This window comes from Heloderma suspectum, chromosome 2, assembly GCF_057233095.1.
Source record: "Heloderma suspectum isolate Gila_16-S chromosome 2, 16-S_ref, whole genome shotgun sequence".
Taxonomy (NCBI): Eukaryota; Metazoa; Chordata; class Lepidosauria; order Squamata; family Helodermatidae; genus Heloderma; species Heloderma suspectum.
In genome coordinates this window covers 277,012,053-277,024,206 of record NC_139459.1, presented here as the reverse complement: position 1 = coordinate 277,024,206, position 12,154 = coordinate 277,012,053, and the positions used below count along the sequence as shown (strand labels likewise).

Here is a 12,154-nt window from a genome sequence, read left to right as displayed (position 1 = left end):
GTTGAAGTGTGGTGACTGGGGAGAGGAGCCTCCTTCTTGTTTGCACAGTGGTCAGGAGTCATATGCGACTCTGGGCCCTGTACTGGATCTTTTCTCTGAGATCATGGCATGCCTTATCATTATTTTTGCATTACCTTTATATGTATTTTCCAACAAAGAGTGTGGCCATCAGCGGTGTGCCCCTGTCTTTAAAATGCAAAGCAAGAGTGGCCCTTGCAGTAAAGATAAGAAAGTACAGTCCTTGGCCTCAAGAGCTGACTGCCTAATCTGACTTGACATCACAAAGCAGTAGATGGTGGGTAGTGGAAAAATGAGCTACAGCAATAAACTAGCAGAGTCTCTCTGGGTATGCACACAGCATGCTGGAGCAGTGTTAAAATAAATAAATAAATAAATAAATATTCTTTGAAGAGGCAAGAACAGAAGAGGAGACCAAGCAAACACATCTGAGTAGCAACAGCGCATTTGTCTCCTTGGGACAGCAAACAATGTTCCGGGAAATCCAATTCAAACATGAGCAAGTGTCATGTGTAGTTGGGTTTGGAACCTCCCCTGTTTGCCTCAGATGATTAAATAATGAGATTGTGAGGCTGCTGCCTGCTTCTCACATTTGGGTCCCTGCTGCCTTCTTTGGCAGGACAGAGCACGGTGGCCATTTCTGGAATACCTCCTGGGAGATCTGCTTCCTTAAAACTTCCCAAAGCAGGAGTGAAATATGCTGGCTAGGGTGGCTTGCAGTCGAGATCAGGAAATGAAGGAAACTGCAGGAGATGACTGCAGATAGGGGGGAAGATTCATGAAGTAATTTGCCAGGAAAGTTTCAATATTTGCTGTTCAGCCACAGCTCTAGCTGTGAGAAGTTACTTGAGTCTTAAGTTAGTTTCCCCAGGTTTTGTAATTAAAATGCTCTTGGCATGAGGCCACTGGTTTTTCTCTCCCCGATATTGTCTCTTCTCATTGATCTATCGGCATTTTGGCTGAATGCTCAATGAGGGAGCAGACTGGCTGATGGCTCTTCCCACCCTGCTGCAGGGTAAGCACTTGTATGTACATGGTCTAATAAGGAGGATACCGGTTTCATCCTTATAGTGATTGTACTTGGGATGAGAGATTCGAGTGTGGATTCCTCTCCTTGCCATTACAGCTGTCAAGAGGTTCTGGGACTGAGCAGAGCAGAGAGAGGAAGATGATTCCCCTGTTTCCTTACTAAGGCATAATATTTCAAGTACTCATTAGCCAGGGCTTGATTGGAAAAGCCCCTCTACCTCCATCCAGAGAGAGTAGTCATGTAAACGGCAAGTGGCACTGGTGCAAAGCTTCTACCTTTTAAGGCTTGTTCCCTTTCCTCCCCAGACCATAGGTAATAGGATTCGTCTCCTGGTTACATTAGGTGACTTGTACATTTATCAAGCCACAAGCAGGGTTGATGAAGTACAGTCCACTTGCCAAAGTGTGGCCCTGGGAACTTCACAGTGCAGCTGGTGGCTGCCCTCATCAGGCTGCTAGGATCAAGATTGACCATTACGTGCTGTGACATCTAATTTCATCAGATGGCACATCTGCATGAAGATGACAGAGGCCGCAGTATTCTCTATTTTGTGCACGTTATGTGTAGCCATCTGGCAACAGGCAGTTTGCCAGTAGAGCCCTGTGCTGGGCAGTGTACAGGCACCCTGGTCAGTGGGCTTCAGATGCTGTTCAATTCTTATGCTGCTGGAGTAATTTTGGAAGCGGCTTTAGCCAAAGACAACTCCCTCCCCCGTTTTCTGTGGACTGCTCAGTGTTGTTGTTTCCTGTGTTGTGCAAAGTACATTAGATTGAGATTTTAATAAATGATTTTATGCTTTGTTACTAGGAGATAGTTGGTGTAGCAAGCAATGCGGGTTGACTTCAAATTGATTAGCCCATTTTATAAATGTCATAGCAAATTGTTTAGTGTAAGGCCTTTTGAAGTGAGTCTTGATGGTTTACACAGGGTAAGCTGTGCTCAGCTTGGGCTCATAACAAATGCTTTGAGATGGTTTATTTAGCGAGAGAAGCCACTTGTGGTTTCCCATCAGGATTTTCTTATTTATCATAAATCTGTGGTGGCTGTTCCTGACTCTCCGAGGCTCATGGCTGAGTTTAATAAATCTTCTCTTTTGTCAGTACGGGGATTCATGTTTTTCAAGTGTGTGCTTGCATACTTGATCAATCCAATTGGAGAGCCACACGGAGCTCTGAGGGTGACAGGTTGGCGATGTCACCGTGGCTCAGCCTGTGTCTTCCTATGATGTGGCAAGGCTGTGCGTTGCAGAGAAAATGGCAGCACTGGAAGGTCGAAATGAGAGGAGCCAGGCACAGTGAAACACCACCTGAAAGAGATGCTCTGTTTGTGTTGGCAGGACTTTGCTGTAGGGAAGCTTTGAGTTGTCAGATTCCTGCTGCTTTAGAGAGCTGTGTGCAGTGATGAAATGAAAAAAAAAATTAGCAGTAAAGGATGGGAGAAAGAAGAGTTCAGTATCAAACAGATCTCCACTCCTTCCTGCTCCATGGAGTTCCTCGCTAAGGATTGGGCTGCTCTGCAACCTGCAGTACTTCTGTGACCAAGAACAGAAAGCACCAAAGAAGTTTTTGCAGTTCTGAGCAGATATTTTTACTTCTCTTGCACGACAGTGACCCTTCCTTTTGCTTTTAGAAAATGCCTCTAGAAAGAAGGGCTCCTCTGTGGCCACATTGTTTGGGGTGGCTCTTTCAAGACTGCCTCTTTCCTGCATTCTCTCCTGCTATCCTTCTTGGATAAACAGAGCTCCCAAGACTGCGTCTGACTTTCACAGGCCCACACACTGTGATGTTGTTTTATTATGTGCTTGTGTTTTGATAGCATTTCTGCCTTGACCCCCCTGGACAGTAAGAGAAGCCCAGACCTTGCCACAGAGAATCGCGCTGAGGAAGAGATCACCATTTGCCCTGGTATTAGTCCTGTTATGATTCACTTGCAGCTTTGAGTCAGGAAGGTCTCATCTTTCCCTTGCAGACAGGGCTGTATTGTTTGGCAGAATATAAACGGCTAAGTCCCACATAGAATAAAGGCATGGTCAGCTGCCTGGGAAAACATAAGACCCAACCTGGTCCCACACATTCCAACCTGAGTGTGTCTTGACTTGGGCGGGAGGAAGGCAGACTGCTCAGCTGTCTTTATACCCTGTCACTTGGGCCATAGTGTTGATGACGCACTTGAGAGCCACACATAGGGCTCATGTTTTTCCCCTTGGTCTTTTTTGCTTCCCTGGGACACCATAAAGGATGCTGCTAGCACACCCACACTGCTGCACGCCCCCCCCCCCACTTCATTTCTCCTTGATTTGCTTGGCACCAGGGTGAGGGTGAGCACCACAGGCTGAGCTGCTTTGTTTTATCCTAGTGCCACTTATGTGAGTGTTTTATGGCAGTCTTTATTTCCTAGGTAAGCACACTGGGACAAGAACTCTTGATCTTGTCTTCTAGAAATGGAGTGAAATATTTCTTCCTCCTAGTTCTGTGTTTGACCAAATGAGCTTCCTTCTCTGCCTTTTGCAATGGTGTGTTTAATGAAGCTGCAATGGCTATTAACTCTTTGGACATCCAAATCCAGGAGTGCCAAGCACAGCTCTAATGGGGGTGGCTGGGTTGCCTAGTAAGAAACCACCTGGGTCTGTTGAAGACATCCTGAACATCCATGTATGTTTTTTTTCCAGTTCAAAGCAAATCAGTCATACAGCAATGCTTATAAATCCACCTGCTTTGAGCATGCATTTTCAAAACCATGCTGGGGGAAAGGACTTTTCTTATATTCAGTAAGCAAGAAAATTGTTCAAGGTTAAATTGTTCTCTTCCAGACCCAATCTGATTTTGAAATTTATTTTTTCTAAGGCAAGCTTTTTTCAGTGTCACATCTCCTACAGGAACAGGTTTAATTGTAAGGTTCCCTGCAGGAAGCTGGATGAGGCTTTCATCGTTGGTAATAACTGAGGGGTGGTGTTCTAAGGGTACAAAGAGAAGGCAAGCTGTATAGCAAAGCAATCGGTGTGTTTTGTCCTGAGTTGGAGAGCTTTGCTCTTGCATGTGCTGTTCCCCAGCAAACACCTAGCCAGTCTCCACACCATATTGATTCCTGCTCCCCATTAAGCTGTAGAGCGGCAGTAGCTTCCTCCACACATTGCTGTACTGTAGCTTTAAACTTTTACTCCAGCTATGTTGTTGCACGTTGTCTGCTAACATTTGTGACAAGTCTAAAAAATGTTTAGAAACTGTGAAGACACTGTAAAGCAAATGGGATAAGTTTTATCAGCTAGTGTGGAATGTGCTGGGGGTGGTGGTGGAGGGGGGCTTGTGGAGAACGGGGGCGGGGCTGGGCCGCTGCTAACATGGGAGACTTCTGTTGCAGAGACCCAGCCGAGTCCATCAGAAGCTATCGAGCCTGAAAGTGGAGAAATCCATTCATCCAGCAAAGATGTCTGTCTGCAGGTAAGCAGATCCCTAAGGAATAACAGCCAGTGAAGCCTCTGGAATGCAGAGTCTTGTTTCCTGCCCATCTTCCAAAATGAGTTGCTCTGCAAATTACACTAGGAAATGTGTATGTGCTCTCATTGGGTCTCCTGGTGTCCTCCCTCCCTTTTGTCAACAACTCCTCCCAGTAATTTCTGTTCCCCTATCTCTGTGGGGGCCATGGACTGCAAACTTGGCACCTCTGTTAGCTGAAGGGATTGCTGTTGACTTTCTCACGTTTCTCATCTTGCGTGCAACACCTATCAATGTGTGCTACATGGGTTGCAATGTGTCCAAGGACTCCGCTGGGCCCTGCTAAGGAAAGAGAGCCAGTTGCTTGTCCCCAAGGGGCACATGTCTGACTGAACAAAAGGGGTTACAAGCATGTTGGCAAAACTGTGACTTTGCAGTGTGATTAAACTTTCGCTGTTGGCTCTTTACAGCTCTCTGGGGTCGAGATGGGTAGGATGCTTACGCAAAAAGGGAGCGAGCAGAATGTGAGACTTTCTGGCACTGGTCTGATGTTTAATTTTAGAATGGTCACTACGGGCCTTTGTGATTTACTAACCTTGGATGTTTCTGTAGAGTCTAGATTCATCTAGAGAAAGGCTTCTCTTGCTTGCCACGTCATCACCAAATGAATGTTGTTGTCCTTGCTTTGCCTCCCTGTATCACCACACCTGCAGGCACCATGCAGCTGTCACAACAGTGGCATCTGACTTCAGTTCCTGTTTCTGGTAAACATGCCTATTTAGGCTGCAATTTAAGGGGGAGGGGTATATCAAAGGGATTTCCAAGTACTATTCTGGCAGGATACATGAATACAGGGAAACTTGACAAGATGATTCATATGTAAAAGGCTAATTCCTGAGGTCTTCAGCCTGTACAGGGTGTCTGTCTGGTGAAGATGGCTGTTAGGAGCAGTCTCACATTGTCACAGGCATCTTAATACACCTTTTCCCCTCTCTCATGCTTTTCATAGCTCGAGATTTTCAGGCAGTGGGTGCCATTGGTCTGCTAGACCTTTTGGCTGAGTAAGATAGTGAACCACATGAGTATGTGAGCTCACACAGCCTATGCTGTATTTGCATAGTGATTTAAAAAAATGGAAGGGACACCTCTAGGGTGGACAGAACTATGGGAGGGTCTCTTACATTTTATGAATGGTTCCAGGGTGGGACTTGCTTCTTAAAACAATGATCCAGGCAGACAGTCAGCAGGTGGTCAGCATGACGGTCCCTCTGAACAGGGTAGCAGCCCATCTTAAGCCTTCCAGTGCTAACCTGGCTGAGCAGAGAGATTCAAATGCTATGGTAGGATTTGAACCTTAGCCCTCTGGACAAAGACTAGAGCTCAGTGGTTAATGGGAGGTCAACCATGCAGCAGCCAGCCTGGTTTCCTGTTCAGCAGATGCCATCCACACAAATGCTTCTCTGCTGCTGGCCCGTAGGCATGAGCCCTGTTTGAATGGACGAGGCCTCTGTCGCTCAGGGATCCCTTCTTGCAAATGGCGTGGGATGGTGCCGCTTTCCCGTTTGCTGGGTGGGCAGTCAGTCATGCAGTTAAGGCTTCTCTCAGCCGTTCTCCCAGGGCTTGTCAAAAGCCATTCGGGGGAGGGGCTGACGAGTGTTGCTACACAATGCCGCATTTACATTTGCAATGAGCTATTTACTTTGGGAGTGTAAGCAGTTTATTTGGACACCTAGTATTTGCAAAAGATGTGATCTGCAAGGCTGTGTAAACTGGAAATGGGAAGGAGCAGAGAGCTCTTCACATCTGTGTATGTGTCATCTTATTAGGGTAACACTGATTTGATCAGAACTCTTCATCTTTGGCATGTCTCATTCTGTGCTTGGCATGTCTTCATGACACACCACAGCATAATGGCACTTAACGAGATGTAGCAATGCCAAGATGTGAAATACCCGGGAAGATGTGTTGTTGTTGTAGTAGCTGCAGTGTAGCTGAACAACCACAGAACTCTCAGCCCAATTCTTCCGCTTTGGCGTTGGGTCTCTTTAGAAAATGATTTTGTGTGGGGTTTTGCCTGCAGAATTGTTGACAGTCCCTGCAATTTGGTGCTGATCACCTGTCAGCAGGGAATTTGGCACATTTGAGATCGGTCCTTAAAAAACAACAACCAATCATGCACACCCCCACACATGCAAGCAGTCTTCAATCAGTCAATGAAATTCCTCGCATAGAATTGGGCTCTTGCTTGACAATGTAGATCCTTTAATGAAGCTGCTAAGCAACAGGCCTACATAATGGAGACCACTCATGAAACAAAACATGAAGCATGCTTAAGCAGTTAGTCAAACTACCTATAGTGATGGTTTCCTTGGAACTGCACAGTTATAGGAACAGAAATGACAGTTTCTGTGTGTGTGTGTGTGTGTGTGAGAGAGAATGTATGCCTGCTTGTCTCACCCCAATAAAAACCACCCATCCTAGATTATTTCCCACAGGTTCCATCTAGCTGGTTTAATATTTAAACAGACATTTTAATGGTTCTGGCAAAACTTCCTTGCTTTGAATGTTTAGGAACCTTTTAGGTAGACTGACATTAGGTAGAAGCCTTCCAGTATTACGAATAAGATGGCAGTAGTTAGCCTTCTACCTCTTACAAACATGAATAGTTTAAGGCAAAGCCCCTGCATTTCCAAGGGAGACATGTACAGTGACTCTCTGTTGGAGATAAAAATGGGTGAGTTTAATGACATGCAGATAATAGTGCTTAACTTTATCCCACAAAGAGCCAAGAAACACCTCTGATGTGTTTTCTTTCATCCTGTATCCCTGCCAGAGTACTAGGGGCTGATCTTGTTGAACCAACGTGTTTCTCACATTCACATGAAGCCCCCAAGGTGGCTTTTAGTTCATACTGAGAGTTAATCCAAAGTAACTGCTAACTCTGCCACATATTAGTCACTGGAAAGCCAGTGGCATGTGTGGCAGGAGGGTTTATAGCTCAGTGGTAGAGCAGATGTTTTGCTTGATGAAGGTCCCAGGTTCGATCTCAGGTGTCTCCAGGTGGGGCTCGGAAAGAATCCTGCCTGAAACCCCGGGAGAGCCGCTGCCAGTCAGTTTTGAAAATACTGGGCTAGATGGACTAGTAGACTGACGCAGGGTAGGGCAGCTTCCTATGTTACTGTGGATTCAGTGTTGAGCCTGGACTGAGGAGACTTGGGTCAAATCTCTCACTCCACCGTGAATCCTACTGGGTACACTTGGGCAAGTTTTTGGGCTTAACGTATGCCCCATGTACTCCACCCTTAGCTCCTTGGAAGAAGGGTAGGATACAGATGTGACAGGTAAATAACCAGGTAGGTAGAGGTGCCTGGTTAACACAAAACATGAGTACTGTCACAAAAGCAATGCTCTCCTTTCCTACTTAGGCCACAGGAATTTTTCCAACATTATTGGCTGTGATGATTAGCCACAGTACTAAAGGGATAGATTGATCAATGGCTTTTACCTGTGATGTCTAAAAGAGGACTCTCCCTATTTAGGACCCTATCATTCTGATTGCCAGCTGTTAAAGGACAGGTGACATGGGCTGGCTAGCTCAGTCTTGTCTGGTTTCTCTTTAACAATGGCCAGCCAGGTGCTGATGAGAAGCTCACAGACTGCTGAACTAGTTGGACCTTTGGGAAGAACACAAAAAGAGCCCTGCTGGATTGGACCAAGGGTCCATCTAATCCAGCTTCCCGTTTTCAGCGGTGGCATGTCAGATGCTTCCAGGAAGCCCACACAAGCAGGGTGTGAAGGTAACAGCCTTCCTTGATTCTTTGTCCCCCAGCAGCTGGTCTGATACTGCAAAGCAACTCTTAAATGGTTATATTCTTGGTACGCCCAGCTCCCTCCCTCAGGATCATCCAAGTAGAAGAGCCCCAGGAAGTAATATTGCTCAGTGGCAGCTAGAATGTGTGCATGTTTTTTTTTGTTTTGTTTTTTAAGGCAAAACAGATAATCTTAAAGAGAGGTTTATTTGGAAAAAGCAAGAGTAGGTCATAAAATGTAAGAAAATAAACATAAAAATAGCATGCTTAATTAGCTAAATTCTAGCATAAAATACTGTGTCAGGGCACAGCTTTTCGTTAGCAGAGTTCTCAAAAGTTAGCAGTCCATTTGTAGTGCTCCCCATCACAGCATAAAAATGGGCCACTTTTTCACAGTACCTGGCAGATTTGAATTCCAAGTGGGTGCCACCCGAAGTGGTGCTGTTTTTCCAGGAACGAACTGTGCCCTGCTTGAGAGGGAGAAAAATCGCCTACATTCAAATATAAGTTGACTTCCTGAGTTGACTGGCTTTGATAAAGCATTTTGGCTACATTTCAGATTATTTTTACATAGAGATTTGTACCCAAATGGAAGCTAGGAAAGAGGAAATATACAAGTGAAGCCACAAGATACCCAAAATGTCTTTTCCATCAGGAAACACCATTGAATGGAATTGTGATCAAAGGGTGTGTTGACAGTGGCTTCCTATACACATAGCTTTGGAACAATTGTCTCATTTGGTAGCTTAACCTTTGGGTTTAGTAAACCTGACAGCACACAAAATGGCTGTACGATAGTCATACGAAACACCCAAATTAATGTACAACACATATCTCCATCACACAAGCACACCCACAACTTGCTACGATGCAACCCATGATCTAGCTAGGTAAAGCCTTCTGATTGAGTCAAACTATCCATGAGGATGAGGGCAGCTTCCTTTTCTCCTGGAGGGGTGCACACTCTGAAGGCAGTACTGCCAACTATGGACTGACTAAACTCTGGATTGGGTACATACAGTTTCTGTCAGTTGTGTTCGTTTTTGCATGCCGGCGCTCTCACTTCCTCAATTTAAGGATGTTTTACACTTTCCCAAGAGAATCACAGTGGCAGCACAGGTGATCCTTGCTTTAAATAGAGTGCATGGCTCTCCAGGGGAGCCTTGTGGCGATTGGGGAGGGTGTAGTGTCTTTGAAGTAAGCGTTAGATATCATTGCTGTAGTGCTCGCTCATCAGTGACCTGTTCAGGGGCAATAAGAACTGGGGCTGGAAGTGATGAGCCTTGGGAGGGTCAGAAATTGAAGGAGATCATGGGAGCTAGGTTGAGCATGAAGAATTAGAATTGCAAGGAGACCAACTTAGCTGATCTCTTATCCCCTTTCTCAGGCTGATGCAGATGAAGATACAGGGGAGGACATGTCTGCACACAGCCCTCCAGCTGATGACCCCATGTCATGTCCCCTCTGTGACCGCAGATTCCCAGTTCCGGAAATTGAACTACATGCCATGTATTGTAATGGCACAGGAGAGGACACAACTGAAGATGCTCCAGGTATGTTAAACCTGTTCTCACATGCCACTTCTTTGTGGTGGTTGTATCCCCTTCCTGCCCCACCTTCTGTATTTGTATTTCAGCTGAAGCATTAGTTGGAGTAGTCCTTATTGGGACCATATCTTAGACATAATCTTAAAATCAGAGTTAAATGAGATCCAGTGTGTCACCCATTCCGATGCCTTGTCCGAGGACGGCATATTCTATACCTAAAAAAAGATTCCTGACAAATCCTTTGTGTGTGTCAAGTGCTTAGATCTGGGTGTGCATAAGTACCCTGGAGGCAGGCAAGATGAAGAAAAGGCTCATGGGCTGGTGGTGTTGGAGAGGGAGGACCTCGTGCCCTCCTGCAGCAACAAATTACCAACACTGAGGAGAGCCAGAGTCTTCTATATCCACCAGTGGCATCTGATGGGCCCTTTGGTGTCACATGACTTGCTGTGCTGTGAAACTTTGCTGGAATTGCCTGCAGATCCTTCCCCTGACCAGAAGCCTGAGTGGAGCAGTGAGTTGGTGCTTGATCAGCAGGGCTCCTGGTTTAAGCCCTGTGGCACCTGACAGTTTGGGCAGCATGTATGCACCCTTCTCTGGAGCTCCTAGGCCTAGCATCTAACCTACCCATCAGACCTACGATTTTTTCCAACCCAGCCTCTGTCACATCCCCTCCCATCATTCCCACTAGCCCTTTGGTCTTGACTAGCTGCTGTTTCTCATCTACAATTCATATCTGGCTCCAGGCCCACTAAACTTCCTGTTGCCACTGAGAAATCTTGGCCAGCCTTGGCCTGCATCCACTGCTAGAGTAAAAGAGCTAACCCCAGCAAAGGTCTTTTCTAGCCAGTCACTTCAGGTGTTTGTTAGTAAGGCAGGGTCTGCTTATTATGAAGAGCATCCTAAATGCTTAACATACACACACACACACACACACACGTACTCAGAAGTAAGTCCCACTGTGTTCAGTGTGTCTTGCTCCCTAGTAAGTGTGTTTAGAACCACAGCCTTAGACTCCCTCACTTCCATGTTGAAGACTAGCCCTTTAGAAAAGAAGGTTGCACATAGGCAACACCGTTATATGGCTCTTGTAATCTTTCTGCCTGCAGAATGCTGGAGAAGACTCTCGGATATCTCAGCAAATACAGCTTTGAGCGGATTGAATGTGTACATATAAGGACCATTCACTATTAATTATCTGCCTCAGATGGTATAACATTTTTGTGGTTTAATTAACTAGGATATCAGTCCAGTTTTTCCACAAACACAGTGATTTTATATTGAGCTTTTAGCCAAGTGAAGTGAGCCGCTAATGCAGTGCCTAGTCTTTCTTTTGTTAAGGTAGGGATAGGACACTTGCTCAGTACCTAGGACAACATTAGAAATACATCATAAGCCAGACGGCTGTTGCCAATTTGAATTTTTAATGGCATGTGATTAACATAATTGTCACAGCTTTTTTTTGTTAACCTTGTCAAGCCAAGCTGCAATAAATTATTAGTGGGCTTTGCTCCTATTCTGAAACTGTTGCTCTGAAATGTGGAAAAGTGGCTCAGCCTTTACGAAATCTTATATAGATTTAGAAATTGTGAAAGTTAAATGTAGTAAATTTGAGCTGCTTTTTATACTAGTTTCTTTGGTTTTGAACATCTAACTCTTTTACCATTCCTTGCCCAAAACTCTCTCTGCTGCAATGAGGACTAGTAACTGTATAATGAAAGTAAGTTTTTTTCTCAGAATTCAACAAGAGTTTGTTGGCTTCCTAAAAGCATCTCTGGGTCACATGCCTACCTTCTGTGAGACACCTTGTGTACTATGTATATGTTTCATTTATTTTACTTACACATACATACATAGATAAATATATACACTGCACACAACATGTGTTCACTGCTATGCATACAGTGGAAGCAATCCTGGGTTATGTAGCATATTGTTTCTAGGACCTTAGCACATATTGAGGTGTGGGCAGAAGTCCCAGTTTCAACACAGAGAAAGTTTTTGCTTTCATCATAACTGTGCATCACGTAAACTGGTCTTCATTGCAGCTATTAAGAAAATGGCTTATAAAACTATGTTCTGTGATAGTAATGAGAAAATAAAATCATATTCTGAAAAGGGAATTTAGGTGACTAGTCATGGCACACTTGTTCTATGGTTTTGGGCCTTGGAAATGGGAGAAGTGGAGGAAATACAAAACTTAGACATTATTCCATAATATATTTTTAGAGCCTCTTCTGGAAGCATCCCTGAGTTAGGTAAATCTGAATCTTGATGATACAGTCTGGGGTTTGGGTTTTTTTCCCCATCTCAGTAATCCAA

The 12,154-nt window shown here is 44.9% G+C and overlaps 1 protein-coding gene across 11 annotated transcripts in view; it reads left to right on the top strand.

Annotated features, from left to right (window-relative positions):
* Positions 1-12,154, top strand: part of UIMC1 (ubiquitin interaction motif containing 1) — a 94,008-nt gene that overhangs the window by 44,062 nt on the left and 37,792 nt on the right. For all 11 annotated transcript variants that reach the window (XM_084839366.1, XM_084839365.1, XM_084839367.1 and 8 more), the window contains 3 exons: positions 2,864-2,952; positions 4,406-4,485; positions 9,676-9,841. In XM_084839366.1, coding sequence (XP_084695492.1) covers positions 2,864-2,952; positions 4,406-4,485; positions 9,676-9,841 — 335 coding nt within the window. The remainder of the gene's footprint in view (positions 1-2,863; positions 2,953-4,405; positions 4,486-9,675; positions 9,842-12,154) is intronic.